The 24411-nt window shown below is 38.9% G+C and overlaps 1 protein-coding gene across 1 annotated transcript in view; it reads left to right on the top strand.

Moving 5' to 3' along the window:
• The window catches only part of CAMKMT (calmodulin-lysine N-methyltransferase), a 373859-nt gene that overhangs the window by 303916 nt on the left and 45532 nt on the right, over positions 1-24411 (top strand). Inside the window, exons 4-7 of the mRNA XM_036087396.2 lie at positions 10540-10600; positions 12610-12664; positions 13722-13785; positions 21030-21096. Coding sequence (XP_035943289.1) covers positions 10540-10600; positions 12610-12664; positions 13722-13785; positions 21030-21096 — 247 coding nt within the window. The remainder of the gene's footprint in view (positions 1-10539; positions 10601-12609; positions 12665-13721; positions 13786-21029; positions 21097-24411) is intronic.

The following is a 24411-nucleotide window of genomic DNA, read 5'->3' as shown; positions in this document are numbered from 1 at the left end:
AAGAAAGAAAGAAAGAAAGGGGCCCTGCTGGTTGAGCATGTGGGCTTAAATCGTGGGCTGTACCACTTCAGCTCTGTGTGCTTCGGTAAACCTCATTGTGCCCCTTCACTGGCCATAATGATAGTACATCCCTTATAGGGCTGTTTTCAGGATTAAATGAGATCATCTGTATAAAGCAAAGAGCCCAGCATTTGCCAAGCAGTGAGTGTCCAATAAGTGATGCCGCTAATAGTAGTAACAGCTAATACTGACTGAGTACTTATTTGGTCGTCTTCTAATTCATTTGATCCTCCCATCTATACTTACAGGATAGATAGTACTATTACTTCTGGGGAAGGAGATGATGTAAGGGGAGCTTAAGTGATTCGCTCAGCTCCTAAAGCTAATAAGCCCCAGAGCTGTCTTCCAGGTTGTCTTTGCTGTAGGAGGTGTGCAAGATGGCCGTGGCTGTGGTTTCAGTGCATCCTGTGTATTCCTTTCTCTTGGTGCTGCTGCAGCATCTTCCTTGTCCCGTCTTCATTTCTCGCGGGTCCCTTAGTTGCTTTCCCAGCATCTGCTCTCAAACTGGCCATCTGACGGAAGGCCAAAGACTATCTCCTCGTCCCCACCACAGAGTCCCGATGGAACTGGGATGCCTTTCATCTTTCCCTTCCCTCAAGGAGGTATCTGAAGTAAAATTTAAGTTTTTAACTTTAATGCATTTTTAAAAAATCAAATCACACCCAGAAATGGACCCATCTTGTAGTCCTAGATGAACTTATTGTCTAAATAGTTGGGTTAATTTTTTGTGTCCCCTTCTCTTCCTTCCACATGCTCACTATCTGTCCTTCTTTTAGTTAGTTGGCTTCTCCAGGAACAGGAGAAGAAACAAAATTGCAAAGCAATTCATTTGGACCCTTGTTTTTGCGATCTAGGGGATGGCAGTATAAGACATAGGTTCGGATTAGAGTCAGATTACCTGGGTTCAAATTGTACCTGTCCGATTTGGGGGAAGTTCTGTTAACCTCTCTGTGCCTTGATTTCCTCATCTAGCTCATAGTACCTGGACAGCAGTCAGCATTCAGTCAATGTTAGCACGTCAGGGGGCAAGCGTCCACCTGCTGGCTGTGCGGGGCGACGCCGACACCCTTTCAGCCAGATGTGCCCGTGTTCTCCGTGACCTGGCTCCACAAACACAGGGAGGCCTGCACTTAATAATTTATTGTTCTAGAACAAGTCTGTTAATGGGTCAGAGCAGGAGGACAAGTATAGAACAAGCATTGTCCATTTTTAGGGAATTCTTGTTTACAGTCCGTTTTCAAAGTTCCCACAGCTAGGGCGAGCTTTCGCAAAGGTCAGTTTTGGTTTGATTTTGCGGGTTATTGATTAGGAATCATAATCCCTCTGAAACTATCATAAAAATATAATCAATGTTGGTAAAATTTCCTGGATAGAAACACGTCAAAATAATGACCGTGACAAATAGCAGCAGCAGCCGTAGCTAACGTTATAAAAATTTTGCTACCTGCCAGGCGCTGTTCTAAGTGCCTTACCTGCATTATCTCATTTAATCCTCACAACCATGCTGGGAGTGGGCACTTGGACTGCTTGCGCCTAACGACTCAGAGAACTGAGGCATTGCACAGCAGTGCCAGCTGAAGCGGTAGCCCCGTAGTTATTGTCTATTTCATTATTTTTTCCTTTTCTTTTTTTTTTAAAGATTTTGTTTATTTATTTATTTGAGAGAGAGAGAGAGAGCACGTGCAGGGGGAGGAGGAAAAGGGGAGGGAGAGGGAGGGGAGAAAGAATCTCAAGCGGACTCCACGCTGAGTGCGGAGACCCACCCAGGGCTGGATCTCATGACCTTGAGATTGTGACTTGAGCTGAAACCAAGAGTTGGAGGCTTAATGACTGCGCCACCCAGGCCCCCCTAATGTTTTATTTTCTTTACAACATTAATCACTATCTGGAATTTCCTTGTTTATTGTCCGTTGCCCCTGTTGAAGTTATTTGGGCAAGGGCTTTGTTTTAATCACTGCTGTGTCCCCAGCTCCTAGAACAGGCCTGGCTGCCAATAATTGTAAGTTGAATGAAGGAATGAATGAGGCTTAGAAACTTTAAGTAGCTTGCCCAAGGTCATACAACCATCAGAGCCAGTGTTCAAGCTGGACTCTAAGTCCGGAGCATGAGATCTGGTTTTTTATTATAACTGTTTATAGCTTGAGGCCCCCTTGGACATAATCTAGCCCAAGCCTGGTATCTTGCAGATGAGGATCCTGACGCTCAGAAAGGCTAAATTACTTACCAATATCACATAGATTATTAGTGTCAGAGCCAGAATCAGACCCCAAACCACTAGCTAGTGTTTTTGTACCATGAATCTAGCCTCCTCAGTTCATATAAAATTGAAGGAAAACCCTATATGCATTTGCTGTACATCATCCACCTACTTATTCATGACACAAACCTAAGTCATATTTGACACTTTCCTCTCTCTTACCATCCCCTTCATCTAATTAACTAGTAAGTCTTGTCAGTGTACTTTCTAAGTATAGCTCATACCTTTTCACTTTTCTTCATCTCTGCAAACCATCACCCAGATCACCATCAGCACTCACCTAGGTCATTGTAGTAGCCTCCGACCTCGTTTCTCCTTGCCTCCTCTTGCCCCTCTTCAATCTGTTTTCTTTAGGGTAGTCAGACTTATCTTCTAAAATGTAAATCTGATCAGAACACTCTGCTGCTTAAAATGTATCACTTATATTAAGATGCGATTTGAAAATCTTAACATGGCTTTGAGCCTGTGGGATCTGGCCCCTAGCCATCCCTCCAGTCACGTCTGGCACTGTTCTCTTCCTTTCTCATGTATTCTGCAGCTCCACTGGCCCTATTTCCATTCCTAGAATATTGAACTGTTCTCCTCTTCAAAGCGTTCTCTCATGGGGCTCCCCTAGGATGGACCATTCCCTCCACCTGTCCCCTTCTTCCTCCTCTACTTGGCTCTTCATCCTCTGGGTCTCAACTTACATGCCATTTCTACAAGGAAGTGTTCCCTGATGGACTCCTCCCAACCTCCCTAGCAGCCTCGTCAAGTCCCCTACAGTATGTTCTCAGAAGTACCCTCTATTTTTCCTACATAGCCTTTATTATGATTAATTAGGCACATCATTTGTGTAATTGTTTATTTAATATCTCCTTCTCTAATTAGACAGAAGCTCCAGTGACCATGCTGTCTCATTCCCTGCTAATCCACAGGGCCTGAAACATACTGGTGCCCCCAAAATATTTATGGAGTATTCTGTAGTCCTCTTTTGGATTTCCACTCTGGGTTGAAACATTAATAACAAAGCAGAAATGTTTAAGGAAAAGGAGACAGAGTATAAACACGGAAAACAGTCCAAGAGGTTTACCTACCCATTCCACATGAACTGCTTTTCCTTTTAGTAACACTGCCAATGAATTTCTTCTTCCAGAAGACTCAACAGCTTAGCTAAGGGTGTGGTGGCCTTCCCATTTGAGTCTCAGATTTGGGAGAGGCCTTACTTCTGACTCCTGCATTATAGACATGATCCTTTCTTTTGAGGAGGGTAAAGAAAACTGCTGCGTGGGTAGATATCAGCTAATTAGAGGAAAACCATCTCTCTACTGCAAGAGCTGGGTGTGTTGTCCCCATGGGCCAAGTACAAGATGTTAGAGTGAAAAGCGGGGGTCAGCAGTCTGCTGGTCTGATGCGATCTGACAAAGTCTCAGGACTTTCCTCTAACATGAACTCTGGGGAAGCAAAAAGCTCTCAAATGCAAGTGATCTAGGAGGAAGGACCCATGCTCAGCTAGAGATTTATGTCTCTTAATAAAATCTACATAGTTAATTTTAGGGTTGTTCAGCTCTCAGGTTAATAATGGATGTACTGTTTGTTTCCAGATTAACTGTAAAACTTGGCATTTAAAATAATTCTAAACTAGCTACTTAACAAACAACAAAAAAGTGGCTGCACACATAAAATAGATCACATTGACAACTTTCCCCCTCATTATTGCTACATAGATAGCTAGTTTTTCTTATTTTAGTGTTGGCTGGCTATAGCTTTCTGAAGTTTGTTAGATCCAGCAGACCTGTTCTGACAGAGGCGTCTGCAGGGAAGCAATCCTTTGTTTGAAAGAAAATGGAATGAAATCAAATGACCATGGAAACCCAAGTATAATATACTATTCTTTTTCTTCTTCCAAACGGAGCTCTTGTTTAGTTAATGCTTTATGGAGGCCCAATGGATGAAGGAAGACTTTTCTCCTATGAGTTAAACTAATTCAAGTTATACAGAAAGCACTAAGGCATAGGGAATTACAGGCTTCCAAATAACTTTTAAGGAAGTATCCTAATTCATGACATGTTTAGGAAACAAGTTATCTAGAATAAGTCATTAATTAAAATTTCTTGTGATGCTTTTTTTTGGGGACCAATACTTTGGCAATTCTAAACATCACTTTGGGCATTCTTCTCTGTCTCATTGGTGATGTCAAGAATATAGCAGCAATCCCTATAATTGATTGATAGAGCCCTATGATATTACTAATGGAGTATAAAAAATCTTGAGCATAAGAAAAGCTTCCCTGTTAGTTTCATTGACTTGTATGTCCTTCTAAAATTTATTCTCATCACTTTTCCAATGAGTTTCTCTCTGTTTCACGAAGTCCTTCTAGTCACTGTTCTTCTGGGATGTGTACTGAAACCTCACCACTCAGAGCTTAAAGTATTTATGCTAAAAAAATATACTCTATGAGAGATAAGAATAGTTACAATATGTCTTGAGTTCTAGAATTAGCCCACAAACAGTTACATTCAAAAGACCATACATTTCTGGATTTCAGGTAAATTAGAGGTTGAACAATGCATTAAAGTCACTTCCTCCCAGAAACCTCACTAAACCACTGTAAAGAAATGTTTTTAAAACCTAAACGCACAAGGATGATAGAATGAGGGGACATACAACAACATAATTTTGGAAGCTGGAAAGCAAATGATGAGAAATCATTGACTTAGCAGATATGAGAAAGTCAGCAGTTGAGAAAGCTGAAAACCAAACCAGCTCATACTTCTGAAACTTTGAAAGGCTCAGAAATTGGGGCATTTGTACAAGTAGGAGTTGAAGGGGGCTAAAATAAGGAAGATTGGTTGAAAACTGTTTATAAAGCAGTTACATACCTGTTCCAGGCTACTGAGTAACTTCTGCCTCTGTACTACCAATGGAAGAGATTTGTTCTCTGGAGAGGGTTAAACCAAAGGGTTTTAGGTTGAGGGATACCAGGCACAGTTGAAATCAGAGAGAATACCAAAAGCAGGCTGGAGAGATTGGGTGAACACACACACTCCACTCCATCCCCACAAACTCAGCCCTCTTCACTTCCAACCAGCTTTTTATCTTTCTATGATTATGTTTAAGCAAACAACAAAGAATTGCCAGATATCTGAGGAAAGCTTTTGATGCCAAAGGTACCAAAATCAATTAACAGAAAAAAACAACATGAAGAAAATAGACTATATAAGAATAAGAAAACTTAAAAGAAACTGTAATTAATATTTTCAAATAATTTTTAAAAGATTGATTCATGAAACAGGAATAGATGCTCTAAAAAAGAAATATTCAGAGAACACCCATCAAGAATAGCATAAATGTGGGGCACCTGGGTGGCTCAGTCAGTTAAGTGTGTGACTCTTGGTTTTGGTTCAGGTCATGATCTCAGGGTCCTGGGATGGAGCCCCACGTTGGGTTCCGTGCTCAGGGGGGAGTCTGCTTGTGTATTCTCTCTCTCCCTCTCTCTCTGCCCCTTCTCCCACCCATTTGTGCTCTCTCTCTCTCAAATAAATAAGTAAATAAATCTTTTTAAAAATAGCATAAATGAGAATTACAATAAAAGGGTTGGAAGATAAAGTTGAGGAAATTTCCAAGAAAGTAGAAAACATTAAGAGATAGAAAGCAGGAAAGAAAAGGTAAGAAAGAGGATGAGTTCAGGAGATTCAACATCCAAATAACAGGAGTTCTAGATAAAGAGGACAGGAAATAAGCAATGGAACTTCCCAAGAAACTGTCCAAGATCTGAAGAACATGGAGTTTCCAGATTGAAATTACCCACTGAATCATGGAAGTTCCCATTTATTTACCTTCCACGCACTTTTTCTCAAGAAGCTACTGGAGGATGTCTTGCACCAAAACGAGGAAGTAAACCAAGAAAGGAAGACAAAGGATAGAAGAAACAAGAGATGAAATACAGGAGAAGAACAAAAGGGAGTCTGGAATGATACAAAGATTGATTCTAGGGTATCAGCTGTGCACTAAGCATAGAGGGCATTCAGTCCAGGCTAAAGCAGGTCAGAAGGCACCAGGAAAGAATTCCTCATGAGGTTGATAGAATACCTGATGTGAATGAATGTACTGAGAGGGGAAATTTGACAACTGGATTTTGAGATTGAATAAAAAACCTTAGCAAATGAGGAAAAAAATAGACAATTATAAACTCCATGGGGGGGGATTATACATGAGATAAAAAGCAATCATAGTTTACTACATGGCTCGGTATTATTTCCTGGTCATAATGAAATTGACAATGACTATATATTACCAAAATTATAATATATCTATAATTGGAAGATGGTGATGGTGGGTGGATAAGGAGCATGGTGTGTGTGGCATGGGGAGAGGAGTATAGATGAAGGTGAAAGCAGCTTATCTTCCATAGTGGGGGTCAATAGATTGTGCCTAAAACTGAAAAATCAAGAAGTGACAATACAAACATATGTAGAAATATGGAAGTAATTACCAGATGCATCAACTAAAAGAATTGGAAGTAGCAGTTTCTGAGAAAGGAGAAAGACTGGGTCAGAGGGGCTGGGTACTAATCTTAATCATAATCATTTGTCTTAATCATTCTCACAGAACTCAGTGGCTCTTTAAACTCTGTATAAGTTCTTTACAAATAAAATCCTTTTTAAAAAGACCATTATATTTCCACAAATAGAAATGAGAAAACTTTTTAAAATAATGGCATTATTAAGATGTAATTCACACACTACATGATTCACCCAGTGATTTTTAGTATATTCACAGAGTTGTGCAACCATTACCACCATTTTAGTGTATTTCATCACCTCTGGAATGTCACTCCACATTTACTCTCAACCATCGTAGCCCTGGAAAACCACCACTATATATTCTGTCTCTATGAATTTGTTTATTCTGGGCATTTCATATAAGTGGAAACATGCGACATGTGGTTCTTTGTGTTGGGCTTCTTTCACTCAGCATGATGTTTTCATGCTCCATCTATGTTGTAGCATGAATCAGTACTTTATTTCTTTTTATTGCCAAATAATAGTGCATTGCATGGCCATACCACATTTTATTTATCTGCTCATTAGTTGATGGACATTTGGGTTGTTTCTGCTTTTTGGCTATTATGAATAATGCTGCTATGAACATTCATGTACAAGGTTTTGTGTGAACATATTTTCTTTTCTCTTGGGTATGTTCCTAGGAGTGGAATTATTGGGCCATATGTTAATTCTACATTTAAGTTTTTGGTGAACTGCTAGACTGTTTCCCAAAGCGGCTGCACCATTTTACATAATTTCTCCTCATCCTCGCCAACATTTGCTATTGTCTGACTTTTTGGTTATAGCCATCCTAGAAGGTGTGAAGTGGTATCTCATTGTGGTGTTGATTTGCACTGAGATAACTTTCAAAAACATGATAGATTAGCAAAAATAAAATAGGTTGTCAAAACCTCATCTTGACAAGACTTTGAGGAAATAAACACTCTTATTTGGAGGAATAGTTTGGTACAAATGTTTTGGAGTACGGTTTGATATATCACAGTGTGATAGGTACTTAACATTTGATCAGATTTCCCATTTCTGAGTATTTGACCTGTAGAGAAAAATCATATTTTGGGGAAAAAATGTGTCTTCATGGCACCACTGTTTATAATCTCATAGTACCAAAAACTCAAAATAACTTGAATGTCTCTCAAGAAGACACTGGTTAAATAAATTATGATGCAGACATAAAATCAGGCAGTCATTAAAAATAATAATGCAAGGGGGCGCCTGGGTGGCTTAGTTGGTTAAGCGTCCGACTCTTGATCTCAGCTCAGGTCTTGATCTCATGGTCGTGAGTTCAGGCCCCATCTTGGGCTCCATGCTGGGTGTGGAGGCTACTTAAAAAAAAAAAAAAAATATATATATATATATGTATATATATATATATATACATATATATATACATATATATAACGATGCAAGTATATTTTTATTGTCATGGGAAGTTATTCATCACATATTGAGTGGGACAAAATCAGATTGTCAAATACCTGCATGATAAGATCCCATTTGTATAAAATATCTTTGTGCTTAGAGAGCTTTTTTTTTTGGAATGATGTCCAAAATGTTACTAGGGGTTATATACTAGTGGTGTAATTTAAGGTGATTTTATTAACTTTGTTCTACATATTTTTGTATTTAATTTAGTTAAAAATCAACCTCTATAATTTTTTGAGAAAATTATAAAACTCTCTTAAAAGACTATGCATTTTAGAAGTCACATTTTTGTACTTAATCAAAGCTTGAATTTTAGTTAAATACCCTTCCCCTATCATTATTTTTTTAAACCTCAAAACCATCTACTAAAGGCATAAAGAAATTCATTATTCTGGTGATTTTATATACTTGGTGTAGAACACTGTCTTGGGCTCTTCCTTCAGAGACTTTTATTATATACTTTATTCTTTACAGAGTTCTTTTGCTATGGAGGTATGCCAGGTATTAGGACTTCAGGGTTGTGGTAAAGTTCATGGGTGGGAGTAGGACAAAAAGGTTCTCCATCTGTTCTCATCTTTGGGATAATTGTCGGGGTCTGCATATTCTCTCTTCTACCCTTTTATCCCCTTTTGCAGGAGAATAACATTAACAACTAATTTTTCTTTGAGCTCATTATGAGTTAGGAACTATTGTTCTAAATAGATTTCATGTATTTTACTTATTTAATCCTCACAACCATTCTGTGAAGTTGATACTACAATTACATTATTTTACAGATGAGGAACCTGAGGCACAGAGAGGTTAGGTAAACTATCCAAGGTCACTCAGCCAGGGAATGCAGCCCAACAAGCTGGGACTGGAGCCCAAAGAGTCTGGTTCCAAAGCTCCTGTGATCTTAATTGCTACACTCCACTGCCTTTCTGACTTTCTTACTAAATATGACTCCAAATACTTCTTGCTGGTTTACTTTGTTCTCTCCCAAACTGTCATTTCTACCAGAAATACCATGGAGGCTGAGCTAGTTTACACTTGTCCAGACTTTCCTGCCGCAAATGCTTCTCTGGGTCAATGTCTTTGCTGTTCATCTATTTACCCACTGATTCCATTAGGATTTTACTTACCATTTCTTTGACATCCTCTTCTCTGAAATGTTCGGATGTCTCACTCTTTGAAGCTGGCGATGCGTCTAGGAGAAAAAAAATTAAGTCTCATTAGGTGTTTCAACTTCGCATCCAGACCCATTAGAAGAGAGTTTAGTGCGAAGGCAGTGAACATTCATTGCTCTTTCCCAGGACGGTGGGGCCTTCTCAACCTCAGGCGGAGCAGGATGCTAGTGCCCTGCTTGATCTTTGAGTCTAACCCCTTGGCAAAAACCCAGTTTTGTCTAAGGCTGTGGTTTATTCCGATCATAGGAGTGATACATATTCATTGTAAAAATCTTTGGAAAATACAAAAAGTGTAAAGAAAAAATCAAAAGCACTTACAACCTACCACCTTGTGATAACTGCTAGAGACTATCATTTCCAAGCATGTTTGTCTTTTTTTTTTTTTTTTAAGGCATTCCTATTCATTCATGAAGACTGAGTCTTCAAAAGAAATGATTTACAAGTGATGATTTTAGAAAATGCCCATCCATGGAGTTTACTGGGGAGGATTATTGTTAAATTTAAAGATGTGCCAAAGTTGGTGAAATTTAAATTTCTTAATTTTAATCTCCAGTTTGATATTTCTGATAGAAAAAAGAAAATAATTGTGTGTATTTGAAAACATTAGGATGGAATCAAAGAGAAAGGTATAATGACCTTGGTGGTTTTCTTTGCTCCTTGCAAGTGTTTTTCCATTTATTTTTGCCTCACTTGGGCTGCATATACATTAGGTCTTCAACTGATGCTTATGAATTGGCTGAAAAGAAGGTTTGTGTGTACAAGATCAGCTACCTGAAATACCATTAAAATTGAACTTTTAGTATTTGTAATTTTGGTTGTTATTGTTTTTGCTGTCTTGTAATAGAAATTTAGGAAAATTTATTTGGGATATTTTACTGTTTTTCTGGGAAAAGAGCTATCATCAACAACAAAAGAGACTCATTTGATATGACATATTACAAGTAATAATTATGTTAAGTTTGATTCAAGTTGAAACAGCTTGTACTGAACATTATTTTTAAAAGCCATTTCTTAAGAGAATGACTACAGAGAATGATTGTAGAACAGACTCCTATAATCAAAAAGTGTATCCTCTTGTGTTTTCCAGGCATCTGGCCATCTGAAGAGGTTTTGGCTTACTACTGCCTCAAGCACAGTAATGTATTCAGGTACAAAGCTGCACTTAAAAAGATATTTTTTAGCCATTATGGGTATTGTATCTGCATGTTAAAGATTGCTGTGATTACATTCTTCAAATTAAGTTGTTTAAAAAAATATAAGAAAGAAAGAAAAGGAAGGGAGGGAGAGAGGGAGGAAAGAAGGAAGGAAGAAAAGAAGGAAAAAAGTTCATGGTGAAAACATGTTGCTTCTGAAAAGAAATCTGAATTGCCTTTGGGTACTAATACTGCACAGCAAGCTTTTTGCTATATGTCAAAGGCTTTTGATTTCCACTCAAGGCATTTTATTTCACTTTGATTTTGGGGAAACAAAAGTGAAGCTCCAATCAATCCTTACTGATTGTGAGGGTCAAAGAAAAAAAGAAAAAAACAAACCACAATAAAGACATTCTTTAAACTTCTGCTAGGGAAATCACTACAGAATATTTGATAAATAAATACCCCACAGCTATTATTTAAAGATGCCATCCCACCCCTGGTTTTAAAGGTATTTTATAGACCTAACAATATGTATTTGTAAAATATAAATCACTATTACAGATTCATGCTACGGAAATAAAGGTTTTCAACTGTCAGTGTGCAATTATAGATCAAACCCATGGATGGGATTTAGGAAAAAGAAAAAAAAAAAAACCTCCTTTTATTTAAAAATTCTAAAGATGTTTGGTAGATCCAAAAAATACAGGTTTTTCATTTTTAATTCTCATTTTATAAAAGTCACCCAACATATGCTTCCTGAATAGCCCATTATGATTCCAGACAAGTCATTAGTGATCATGGTGTGTGTGTTTTAACAATATGTACTTACAAGATTGGGTCAATAATATGTATTTTTTGAAGCTCTGTGGGTCCATATTTACCAACCAGTCTATAATTGCTTTGAACAACTAAATACTCATTAAGTGTATTTCGGAATATGAATGTTCTTTCTTGGCTTCTCCGCCTCTTCCCTCTCTTTGCACCCCTCCTTCCCTTTCAATTCTCTCCTTCTCTCTTTTTCTTTTCTCCTGTTGAGGTGATAAACTTCCCAACCTGGGAAGAAGGAACACTCTTAAGGGTTTAAGCATATAAAATGAGCACAGGGCAGTATTGAATTTGGGCTGCAGAGCTGCTCTGGGAGACTGGCATTTGCTCTTCTCGCTGTGCTTAAGCTTGACTGGAGCTCCAATCATCGAGCAGTGGGCCAGGGTAAGAACGTCACACGTTGAGGGCTGATATTTAGGCACAAAGGGGAAGGTGAGTGCAGAGTGCCACACTAGGCTGTCAGCTTTAACTCTGAGCCGCTTTACTTTTGAGCGGTGAAGTCAGAGCCCAGTCATTACTTTAGCCTCGGTTTGCTGGCTTAACCATATTATGTCCCTGCATTGTTTATTCACTGTGTTGTGTTGGGGTCAATTGTGATTTAAGTGTTAATTGCTAAATGCTCTTTGTGTAATTGTTCTTTATGGGGGCGGTTCAGCTTTCCAAAATGTTTCAGTTTGGTTTCAATTTTTTTTTTTTTCAAAAAATTCAAGATTGCATTTATTTGTGTGTGTGTGTGTGTGTGTGTTGTGTGTATGTGACTATAATATAGGTATATACACACTCATATATGTTCTTCATTTACTTGTCTAACTGTTTTTGAAGGAATGAATGTGGATTAACAGTGTTACCCTTTCCTAACAATTATCTTTCGCTACTCTAGCTAGTTTAGTTCTAAAAGACAGCGCCATTGACAAGGGAAAAAAAGGGAACCTTCTCAGATTTTTCAGCTCAGCGGTGGTAATGTTGCAGTGAACACTAATGAGGGAACCCCCACTGATTTGCCTGCTTTGTGACTTTTCTATTTCATAATTATTTTTAAAACGCAAAGCAACATGAGGTAGCCTAGTCCTGTCTCTACAACTTCCTGGTAGCGCCGTTCTTACTGCAGATGGCAATTTGTTCTTGTAACATATATATCTCTCTGACCATTTTCATCTAATTTGTATGGGTTCTACCATTTCTTTTCTCTCTTTCAGGGACCTTGCTGTGTGTGAGCTAGGGGGTGGCATGACATGCTTGGCTGGGCTCATGGTAGGTCTTTTCTCAATTCCAATCCCATTCAGAGGGAGGAACAAAAGGAAAAATGTTCCAGGGCCTCCAACTGCTGGGTCAGAGAACCGTCAACAGCATCAGCTGCGGTCAAGCTGCCGGGTCTTGAGAGACCTTCTAGATTGACTTACTTTCGGATCATATTGATTTTATGGTTGCCTCGATGAGCAGAAACATTTTACCTCCGTGTAGTCAATATTGCTTGTTGTGACATTCCAGGCCTCGCACGGTCTTTCTTTGCCATAGCGAAAGCTTTTTTTTTTTTTTTTCAGATTATAGTCCCATTTGCTAAGATACAGGAATAGCCTGGCGAATCACAGTTGGAGCACCATGATATAGCTGCTAATGTTTTGCCTGCATTATTACACCAACAAACATGATCCAGAGCGCTCAGTAATTAGATTCTTTTGAATTAGATTGGCCATTCAGGAACGTCGTTCCCCATTCTCTGGGTTCTGAGTCATGTATTCAGGAGATATTATGTAGCAGCACAGTGCATTAGACAAGTTTTTATGTCTCTACAAATAAAAGCATATTGTTACACTGATTGGCATTTGACAAACCTGTCGCTCTTACACAATGTGTCGAGGTTACAGCCCAATGTGCGAGCATGTCAAAGCTCACAAAAAAATTACCCTCACAAAGCCATCTGCCTGCAATGCAAAGTTATATGAAGGGCATCAGGCAGTCAGACAGAAGCAAGCTGAAAGGCAGAGTGACAGCCTTGTATGATGGCTCTACTAGATAAACAGAAGCCCACAAATGAAAGCCTCTCAGAATACCATCATCCGCTGTCACAATGCAATTACCGAACAGAATGATAGCAAGATAGAGGCTCCCGCAAATGGAATGATAAAAGTATTGACTGATTTGATTGAATGATTAAAATAATGCAGACATAAAATGAAAAAAGATTGAAGATTGTTACAGAGAAATAGGTGAGGAAGCATGATACTGAAGGCTTGTCACTCCTGTCTTCACTTCCACACAGACAAGCATATTTGCTCATTGTTTGCTGTGCTCCTTTTTTTTTTTTCAGGTTGCTATTTCTGCAGATGTCAAAGAAGTTCTGTTAACTGATGGGAATGAAAAGGCCATCAGAAGTATCCTTATTCAGATAGAAAACGGGTTTGTTGTGCTCATTCCTTTTTCCCGGCTGAGTAACAATTGATATAAAGAAAGACAGCATGGGGTATTAAAAAAGAATCCCCCCCCACACACATGATAAGTAATTAAGAAAAAGTAGAAATATATGGAATTCATTGGCGACGACTGTTTTTTTCTTTCATTTCGATAGATGTTTTTTACAGTCACTTCTTGTGAAAGGAGCCCATGATTTGTGGACCACTCAAGGCAATAAGAACATTTGTTTCAGAATAATTTTCAGGCATTCTTGTCCTTTTATTGTCACTGAAATTTCCTGGTATAAAGTAAATGATTGAATATTTATTATATCCACTATTGCTTATAAAAACTAACTTCCAGCTTCATGTTCATTATGACCTTCCTTGGGTTTGATCTTGTGGGTATGTGCTAGGTAGGATGGGACCTTCTCTAATTGCCGAGAGGTTACCTATAGCTCCCCACTGGAAACAGCTATCAGTTTTTCATTATTTCCTTTTATTTAGGATTATAAAAGCACTCTCTTTTTTTTTCTGCTATGCTATTACAGTTCCAAGCCCATTATATTAGATTATGCTTTACTAATATGTACACAGAGTTCATGAAAATTGAACTGTACTTTAACTAAGAAAGCAAGCATAATTTGTGGCTACTTTAGCAATCGAGCTGATTTGTTCAGACACAGTTAACAGCCGTTAGAAATTGAGAGGAGAAGTGGAAGATATATTTGCTTTGGATTTTTGGTATGCTTTACATTTACATTATGAAGTAGGCAATCCACTTATTTGCATCTTAGCCCCCTAAAATGCCAAAGCAGTTTCGACTTTTGCGGCTTCTTACAGAAAGCCCATTTTTTATTTTCTTTTTCTACCTTTGCTGTATGATCTTTTAAAAAATAAAATTTGCAGCAGCTCTATCAGGCTGCTCAAATAGGAGAAAGGAGGTACAAGAAGCACAGTAGCTAATATTGTTCAGCAGCGCTTGTATGCTCTACAGAGCCCCACCCAGCTAATTGCCTGACAGACTTTAAAAAAAAAAAAATTCAGGAAGGAAAAACAGCCAATCACAATCCTGGCCTTTCACACAAGGGAAAGAGATCACAAAAGGTGCTTCCTTTTTTAAGATGCAGGATTTTAATCATGATCTTCAGACTGTCGCAAGTTTCTCAAAATATTCCCAAAGATGAGCCGATGTTGTTTCATTCACTCTGCTTTATTCTGAGTTATGCCTTGCACTGTATCATTTCACTGTGTTCCTCCTCCGCATGTCAGGGAGCATAGAGAGTGAGAGGAAGGCAGGTATGCTGGCTCAGCCCCAGTGGATGGGTTTTTTTTGGGGGGGGCAAAGGAAGGAAGGAAGGAGGATTATTGGACAGGAGAGGGTCATTTTAGCCACAGAAACTTTCAGACTGGGCCCGCAACCTGAGGTTTTTCTCAAGTCAGCAGGTGTCTCATTTAATAGCGGCAGAAACAAATTACAACTTTTATCAAACTATAGGAACATCGGTAGTCAGTATGTAAATTTAATTGTACTAAAATTATTATTGAGCTAAAGTACAGCGCTTCCAGAGAAGGGAAGCAATGCTAATGTCATTAATTAGCACACCTTTGCTTTAAACAGCAAAGATGCCATGCCAGCTCTTGAAATCAGAGAGGAAATCTCAGATTCTGTATTCACTCTGCTGGCCTTTCAAAGAAATGATTGGTACAGCCCCCTCCCAAGAAAATGGATTTTTAACATTTGGTCCTCAGAAGCTCAGCCCTGAGAGTGCTTTATTGTGCTGGGTTTTACAATGGGTTTAATATAGCGGGGTGCCAAAGGGCAGGAGGGGAAGAACTTTACAATGTAGATAAAGTAGGTCCTTTCAGGATGCAGACCAAAACCGGCAGTGTGTTTTATTTCATCTCTTAGGACTTTCCTGATGGAGTTCAGTTTTTATCATGTAGTTGTTCCATGTTTGTGGGCTTTTTTCTTTTGTAACTAGATCTAATTTTTTTTAATTAAGAGGAAAAAAAGCATGCCTAAAGCCTTAAAAATTGGCAATGTGTTTTTCCTGCTTTTAATACTGTATTATTCTTGATTTACTAACAGAGCTTACAATTGGCATTCGTTGTAAAGCTGTTGTGCTGAGTGAGGTTAATATGAATGAAAATTTTTTTTGTATTCGTGTGCCCACTTTCTGTAGGAATAACTAATTCACTGACTCACATACTGTTGATGCATATAGATTGAAACAAATTCATTTAAAAATTACTGTTTACATCTTTCCTTTAAAATTTTAGGAAGCCTAAATTATATAGCAGTTGTAGGATATTATCCAAAAATTACTTTCTAAAAAGTAAAAGTGGATGTCAACAAAAAAAAGGGAAAAACATTGCCAGAAACCAGAAAATCTCTAAGCAAAGCTGCTAATTATTCTTAATGGGCAAGATGAGCACATTAAGAAACAAATGAATACATCAGTGAAATGTAATTGAAAATCGACCTGGCAATCCCACATCACATCTGAGTGTTGGCCTGTATATTATTTTCATCATTTTAAAAATTATTTTTGTTTTTCTTCACATCCGAACTTAATGAATCCGACTGAATCTTAACTTCCTAGTCTCTTAAGCTTCTAAGGTTCTGATTTTTACCTTTTTTTAAAAAAATAGCATTTTTTGATGCTTCCTTTTTATCTTCAATTGTTTCTATTTTTTAAATATGTAAGGTAATGAATGGACGAGTTCTGAATGTTTATATCATAAAAGCCTATCAACCAGTTGTGAGGTTATTTATAATCTTCCCTAAGATGTATCAGATGGATTGGCTATGTCTTCCAGAGCTCTCTCCCTTGACCCTGGAAAGCTAGATGTTGATTTGAGATCTATTAAACAGAGATATCTGAAAAGAGATTAAGACTTGAGGTGTAAGTGAATGATGTAAGTCCTAAATATTTTCTCAGACTCGTGGGTACATGTCCCTGAGGTTCTCCTTGGTCCTTAAACTGCATTGCTGGGTCTAACCCAGAGCTCCCCTTACCCGAGAGCTGCCCCTCTTTACAGATGCCATTTTATCTGTACCCAAAGAGAACAAAGGATAAATTAGAAATGGCATCATTTGGTTCATCCAGTTCTCAACTTCACCGAAGGTAGTTTGAAACGTGTTCCCTTTTCTTTGGCACAGCCCTTTTGGTGTAATAAAGGAAGAAATCTCCAAGTGCCTACAGATAATAATAACTCACTAAAGTTCGTAGCTGCTGATGACAATGACATAAGAACAGAGGGAAGAAACAGTGTACTGAGTTATTATTGATGCTGAGCCTCTTCCAAATCATGATGAATAAAAGTACAACACCTAGAGGTGAGCAGCCCTCTCTGGTACACTCACTAAGCACCCTGCCTTGACCCATCCTTAGGAAGCATCAAGCATGTTATCTGCAGACTGTGGCAGTGCTTGGTGACCCATTTCTTGTGCTCCCGATCCAAGCATCTTATTCCCATGGCATGCACAGTCTGGATCATGATCTCGAGCTTAGGATTCATCCCAACTTGGTGAATCTCCTGTGCATTTTTAAGGAGATAGCCCTGGCTTACCATTACCTTATTTATTAACAGCATCTCTGACTTGAGTAACTGATACATTAAGCTCCCTCTAGACTGTGCAGCCTGTGCTGTGGAGGGTGGAGACCTTGGCAGTGCTTGGCCATCATCCTGTGTTCCTCCAGTATCTGGACCAGCTGCACTTCTGTTTGCTAATGGAGTCATTAATGGACTCCGTGTGCCTCACATTGGGTAGGAGCTCAATAAATAGCTTTGAAAATTCAATTTAAATTAAGTAATAAGTTAATCTAACTAATTAATTAAAATTAATCCAACCACCGTTAATTGCATGCCATTTCAGGCCCTAAAGACAGCAGTGGACAAGATGAACCAAGTCCCTGTTCTTGTGGGACACAGACCATGCCTTGGCCAGAGCACATTTATACATGTGAAAGACACTGAAAATCCACAGGCCAGAAGTTCTTTGATTCCTTCCAGTTATTTAAATTCTACAATATAAATGTTCACATAATTAGTTCTGAGCAGCAGGGAGAGAAAATAAAGCTTGACTGCCAAACCTCATTTTAGTTACTCACCAGCCTCTTCATCCCTCTGAAGCTTTTGCCTGAATTATTGAAAAAGATAATGAATTGGCATGAATTAGGCACCTATATGGTCAGGCTCATCCTATGTGGTACTCCATTAAGCCTATAAAATAGGGATCATTATTCCTGTTTTTGAGATGGAGCTCAGAGAGGCTAATTTACCCAAGTTCACACAGCTACTAAGTAGCAGAATCAGCTTAGAAGTCAGCCAGGTTCATTTGACTTCAAAGCTTTTTTATTTCCCCCCATTAAACCATTCTGTTTCACCAAAACCTAGAATGGTTTGGTGAGTGTCATCTTACAGTTTCCTCAGGACCCTCAGGAAGAAAAGACCTCTCATCCAAAAACATAACAGTTGACATTGCTAACAGAGTTCATCCTCTCAATTCCTTTGATAACAAGCACATTTAAGAATATTTTGCAGCCTTTAAATTGGCAAATATTGCCACATCCAGCATTTTAAAAATCCTTTAGAGATCAAAATGAACATGATTTATATTATAATTTCATGGTTTCCTACCCTCACCTTGGATGGTCCAGTGAAAATAAAGGTAACATACGCTGAGAAAGTAATGCTTTGTGGATCACAGTGTTATTATTTTAAAAATAACTTTTTTCTTAAAGAACAATGCCAAGTCCCAAAATGTAGATGTGACTACTGATAAATATAACAATCACTAATTGTAGGAGGAGGCTAATATTTTAAATAGTATTTTATATGTAATTAATTATATTTAGATACGTAAAGTTAAAGTTACTTGTTTAAGTAACTTGTTATTATGCAAAAAAATATATATTTTAAGAATAAAACTCAACTGAACTAAAATTAAAAGGGAGCCCCACTCCTGAACTATGCTTTTTTGGTGGAAGAAAACCTAGATGTAGAAACGTGGTTTCTTTTAGCCACAGGCATTGATCCTGTAGCCCAGACAAGGAGACTGGAGGTGATTGTTCAGTATCCAGTTAATCAGAAATCACATTAAAGCTTTCTTTGCATCCAGCACCTCCCACTGAAGACTTCCAGAAGATGGGTACAGTACAGGGAACAGGATTTGGTCCACCCTGTTGAACACTGTCCTGGACGTATTGATTTGATTGGATGTCCTTTATCACTCTAAGGTGACACAGAAAAATGACAAAATGTATTATTAGACACAGTGCCAGCCAGACCTAAAGTGAAGGGTGGGGGAGCAGAATATCAGAATATATCTCTTAAGCTATTTTAATATGCTCTTGCCATTTCTTTTTTCTCTTTGTGCTTGTTTTAATATAAAAACACCTCCTAAACCATAAAATATATTTCCTTCCCAGCTCTAAAAATAAAGCAGCCTAAATACTGCTGTGAATTTTTTCATTAAAAAAAAAAGCACCTCTAGAATATAAATACATACACTTGCTTCAACCTGACCACCTGGAGTCATGGGTTTATAAATTGTATAAAAGCATATAGCGTTAAGATGTTTACTAAAAATTAGTAATAGGTTTTCAGAGTTATATAATTTAACTTCCCTGTGACTATTTTATAAAAAGTATTACCTCCACTAACAAAATAATATGTTTTGCTTGATAGATTAGTCATGTACTCACACGACGCTACAGGTGTACCGGGCATATTGCCGCGCACGGTTGGCTGTCATAGAAACGTGGAGTAGGGTGTGGCCGGAGGGGGGAGCTCAACCAAAAAGCAGTTGTCAGTTGACTCTTCACTAATTTTGTTCTTCTCAGAATAAAGATGTCAGCTGTCCTTTTCTACAAGACATTTCATTTAGAAGACTTTCCTGAAATACTTTCTTCCTGAAATAGACAGAACTGTAGGCCGATGTGTCATTTTAGTTAATCAAAACAAGTAGGCAAATTAGTCTCTTTTATTTTTTTAATGAATGTAATTTAACGGTATTTAATTTGCATACAGGAAAGTTCACCCAGAAAAAAAAAAAAGTCTGCATTATAGCACTTTTGTAACCCTCCACAAAGCCCTTCATTAGGAGACCTAATTGATTTTTCCTACCCACTCCTGGGGGGGAGAGAGCTATCACAGTACCTGCTTATTCACTCAGAGAAGAAATGGGTGTGCCTGATGTTTCAAGCAGAGATTTGGGTTAAAAAGTCCTGTGGCTCTGTTCTTGCAGGGAGACCTTGGCCAATGCTTGTTCTGAGCATTCAGGAAATCTGTTTTTCTGAGCAATAGGGGAACATCGCTCATCTGCTTGGTGTCCTCCCCATGGGCCCAATTTATTTCAGCTTGCAGCCTTCACTGGAATTATTATATTTCTTGTTTATTTAAACCGGCTTTATTCTGAAAGAGGAACTTTGCGGCTTTTTACAGTGACACATAGGATATGCCATATAAAATAAATGAGAAAGTGAGGCCAATTTGAATCAGAAAGCCAGGACAATACGATGAAGCCAGGATGAGAGGTCAGTACAGAAAGTATATGCCAGGAGAGCTCTGGTGGTTGATAGAGTTAAGTCATCCATTTGGCTATGGGTTGCAAAGAGACCAGAGCAAGAAGAGAAACAAAAACAGTTGTTAAGATTTAGTGTCCAGAAGTTGAAGCAAAAGGGGTTGATCTCAAACCTACCTTTGCCCAGTGTTGCAACTTGATATGATTTTTCCCACGGACCTGCATCAAGATGGCACTGTGTGGTGTAATGGACCAGCTCTTCAAAACATCTCCTCCGGAAATATGGCTTTTCTTGGTACAGGTCCTTTTCCCACCGACTGAAAGAGACTTGCCTTTGGGCTTGTAGCTCTCTTAAGCAAGCAGGGCTTAGCACCTATGCGATAGTCATCTACACCCACCAGCGCCCATAACCCTGAGCCTTGCCAGCATGCTCCCTGAATGTACATTTCACACGCAGGTGACAAAACTGCAGCCCAGGGAATTAAAAGAGCTTGCCTGTGGCAAGTAATTCAACATTTGGTGGTAGAGCCAGGTCTGGACCCTTCTTCTCCTGCCTCACACCCTACAACTCTTCTCTTTTCACTGAGCTGATCCCATGTACAGTAAGAAGATCACTGTGTTTGTGGACTTTTTTTTTTTTTTTTTGGAGTCAGTTGACAGTCACTGCAGAAGCTTTCTTAACTGTGTCCTGTAGACGTGAGAGACATCATCACAAGGAATCAGAAGGCTGGTGCGTTTAAAGCTCGGAAAATATCAAGCTGGTAAGATACCTTCCTGCATTAAAACATTCTGGTTTTCTCTATGGATGATAATTAAGGATAATAATAGCTAATATTTACTGAGCACTTACTGTGGGTCAGGCACTGTTCTAAGCACTTTAAAAATATCTTATTTAATGTTCAGAAGAATCCATAAGGAGGCAGGCAGGCATTTTCATTATCTTTGGTCAATGAGGAAAACTGAAGTATATTGAACCCTGGGTTGGGAATGATTTCAGGATTGAGAGTATACAGTCTGAGGCTGAAATAAGCCTTCCTGGGACCTCCTTATGAAGACTCTATTCCTCTGGTTCTCAACCTGGGGGCAGTCTTGCCCCCAGGTTCTCTTTCATTGTCCTGACTCAGGGGGAGAGGATTGCTAGTGGCATCTAGTAGACAGAGGCCACCCTCCTGCAATGCACAAGACAGTGCCCACGACAAAGTCCTATCTGGCCCAAAATGTCAGTAGTGCCAAGATTGAGAAACCCTGCTCTCTTCAGGTTTTGAAATAGTCTAGTATCCATTCCCTTTTAGATTCCGTTCATTCTTATTCAAACTTGGAGAAATGCTTATCCTCAACCAAAACAGTGGTGTTTTCGGTGATGCTACATTTTCTTTTGCCCTGATGATAGGACCTAGAAGAGCGAGGAATCATTTTGTACTTTTCACATGAAAGATCTGTATTTGTGCATTTTTCATTTATATGTTGAACCCCAGACATTAGAAGAACAATCTAATTTTTAACTGATTATTTTATTTATTTATTACTGCTAATCTGTCATCCTTTGATATTTTGAATTTTTTCTGTGTTGAAGATGATTTCCCACCCCAACTACTCAGTTTGGGGATAAAAAAAAAAAAGATGAATTAACAGCAACAACACTTAAAAAACCTCCAGTGGTAAACTTATTGGGCTGAGGCCATGGAATAGCAGTAATTATTTTTCTCTGATGTCAGCTAGTGAAGGTAAGGAAGTGGCCATATATGTGTTTTAAAATCCTGCAGTAGAATGTCAGCATAAGCTGGTGGCACAGGGGGTGGGATGCCCTGTGTTTCTCATTTATTAACAAACCAGTTTCGTTTCCCAGAAAGCCTCGGGCAGGTCAGGAGAAAAGAACCATCTGCTACCTGTGTCTTCTTCATTCTTAGGGAGGCCTTTACACCACAGTGAGGACTGCCATACCCTTCTGGGGAGGACTTCATTTTGGGACGTGATTTTCAACCTGGTCTTTTAGTTATCAATCAAAAGCACATTTTCTATGTTGTCCTCATTTACATTTATTTAATGCTTAAGGTCATTTGTGACCATTTGAGTGTATTTCAGCATATGGAATCAGGGAATAATAGATTCAGCATCATGCTGTGAAGAGAGATTGTGTTTTTACAAGACATAATGTTGTTTACTGGGTGTTAATAATCACTAATTAATAAACATACCTAGATTTTGAAAATGTTCCATTTTGAAGAATAAAAAATGTCAAGTGTTTAACTTAGGGAATGCAACAGTATTTTCTGTCATCTCTTCATAAAATAATTAAGTTACATAAAGAAGTGAAATGTCATTATTCAACACAGGATGTATCGAAAATGGCCTTTGTCTCTATCTGTTCTCAGAAATGCTCTAACTATATTGTTCTGGTATGTACGTGGACATATAGTCTGTGTGTCAATAGTCATTTAGGAACCTCCAAGATGAGGGGTTTGTTTTATGTTTTCTTTATCTCATATTAATTGTGGTCAGTTTTTTCTCTTTTAACCACTGTAAGCATTTTGTCCAAAGTCTACTAAAGCACTTTGCCAGAAAACCGGGGGATGAGGCAGTCCTTAAAATGCCTTGATCTCATATGAAGAAGCTACTTGACCACTTAACCTTCCAGAAGCTAAGAGGAACTCCCAACCAGTGATGTAATAATCAGCATTTCCCTTCTCTCCACTGCTTTCCCACCCATAACCAGTACAATATGATGAGCACATTAGTTCCATGCAAGAAGAAATAAAAGGAAACTGTTCACAAAAGAACTAAGATATAGTTCACTCTTCTTTTTTAGTGCCTCAATGCATATGCAGAATTTCTCCTCCAAATTGGAGGTGTGGAATAACGGTAGCGACAGATAACTGAGAGGTATTTACCATAGCTACAAAGCCCACCTGTGAGCCAAATATTTCTCCTATTAAAAAGCACTTCAAAGCTTGACATGAAGTTTGGAACAGCTGAATGTCTCCTGTGACTTCATTACGATGTAGCAGCAGAACGAGTATCATGGTATTGAGAACTCTGGGCTTAGGAAATGGTGGCTTTTAAAAAGGAACAAGAAACCACCCAGGAATGTGAACAGCCCCCAGGCTACCTTTCCCGAGGCTGTGACAGGGTGCTCACTCAGCGACAACCTGCACTCCTGCCTCTCAGCCAGGGCGGACCCAGGCTGCATGGGGCCTGAAACATGTTGAGGGCCCTCGTGAGGAGAATGGATTTGATTATACCTTACTTGGGCAAATTCTTTGGAAGCATTTGACCATGTGAGTAATGACTTGGGCTCCTGGTGGGCCTTGGAAGGAATCTGTGCAAGTGAGGGACCTGAACACGTAAGCTTCAGCAGCTCCATAGGGAGTCCACCCCTGCTCCCCTCTTCACCACAGCCCTTGCCTAGAAAAACACTCCTCCTTTAAGAACAAAACTTTCTTACTCCCTCTGTTCCATTTTAATCCCCATCTATTGGTTTTTTTTTTTATTTTTTAAAGATTTTATTTATTTATTTGACAGAGACAGCGAGAGAGGGAACACAAGCAGGGGGAGTGGGAGAGGGAGAAGCAGGCTTCCCGTGGAGCAGGGAGCCCGACGCGGCGCTCGATCCCAGGACCCCGAGATCATGACCTGAGCCGAAGGCAGACGCTTAACGACTGAGCCACCCAGGGGCTCCTATCCCAGTTGTTGCTTTGTGTGACAGACATGTTTGTGGAGGCCTGGAAGCTTTAGCCCTGACCAAGAAAGATCTAGGACATACATAGAAGAAGCATCATATCCATTTCGTCTCACAGATCTTAATACAGTCATTTGATGGTTCATTTGTTTGTCCATCCATGCAGCTATCCATTCATTTACCTAACAGGTCCAAGGTATTCTGTCTTGGGGAGCATAAATACAGAGTTATCGAGAGTAGCTCTTGAACAAAGGAAATCGTGCTGCTAAATATAGCTAGAGAGTGGTTGAAAGAGCAAGGATATTTACGGCTTCTCAATAGTTAGGTTTATCTGAAGCTGTCTTCAAACCTGTGACTGTCTAATAAAGAAGCATTTGGAGCTTTTGACGTCTACATGTTT

The sequence above is a fragment of the Halichoerus grypus genome, chromosome 10, assembly GCF_964656455.1.
Source record: "Halichoerus grypus chromosome 10, mHalGry1.hap1.1, whole genome shotgun sequence".
Taxonomy (NCBI): domain Eukaryota; kingdom Metazoa; phylum Chordata; class Mammalia; order Carnivora; family Phocidae; genus Halichoerus; species Halichoerus grypus.
Note: the sequence above shows the minus strand (reverse complement) of the source record. Positions and strands in the feature narration are given on the sequence as shown.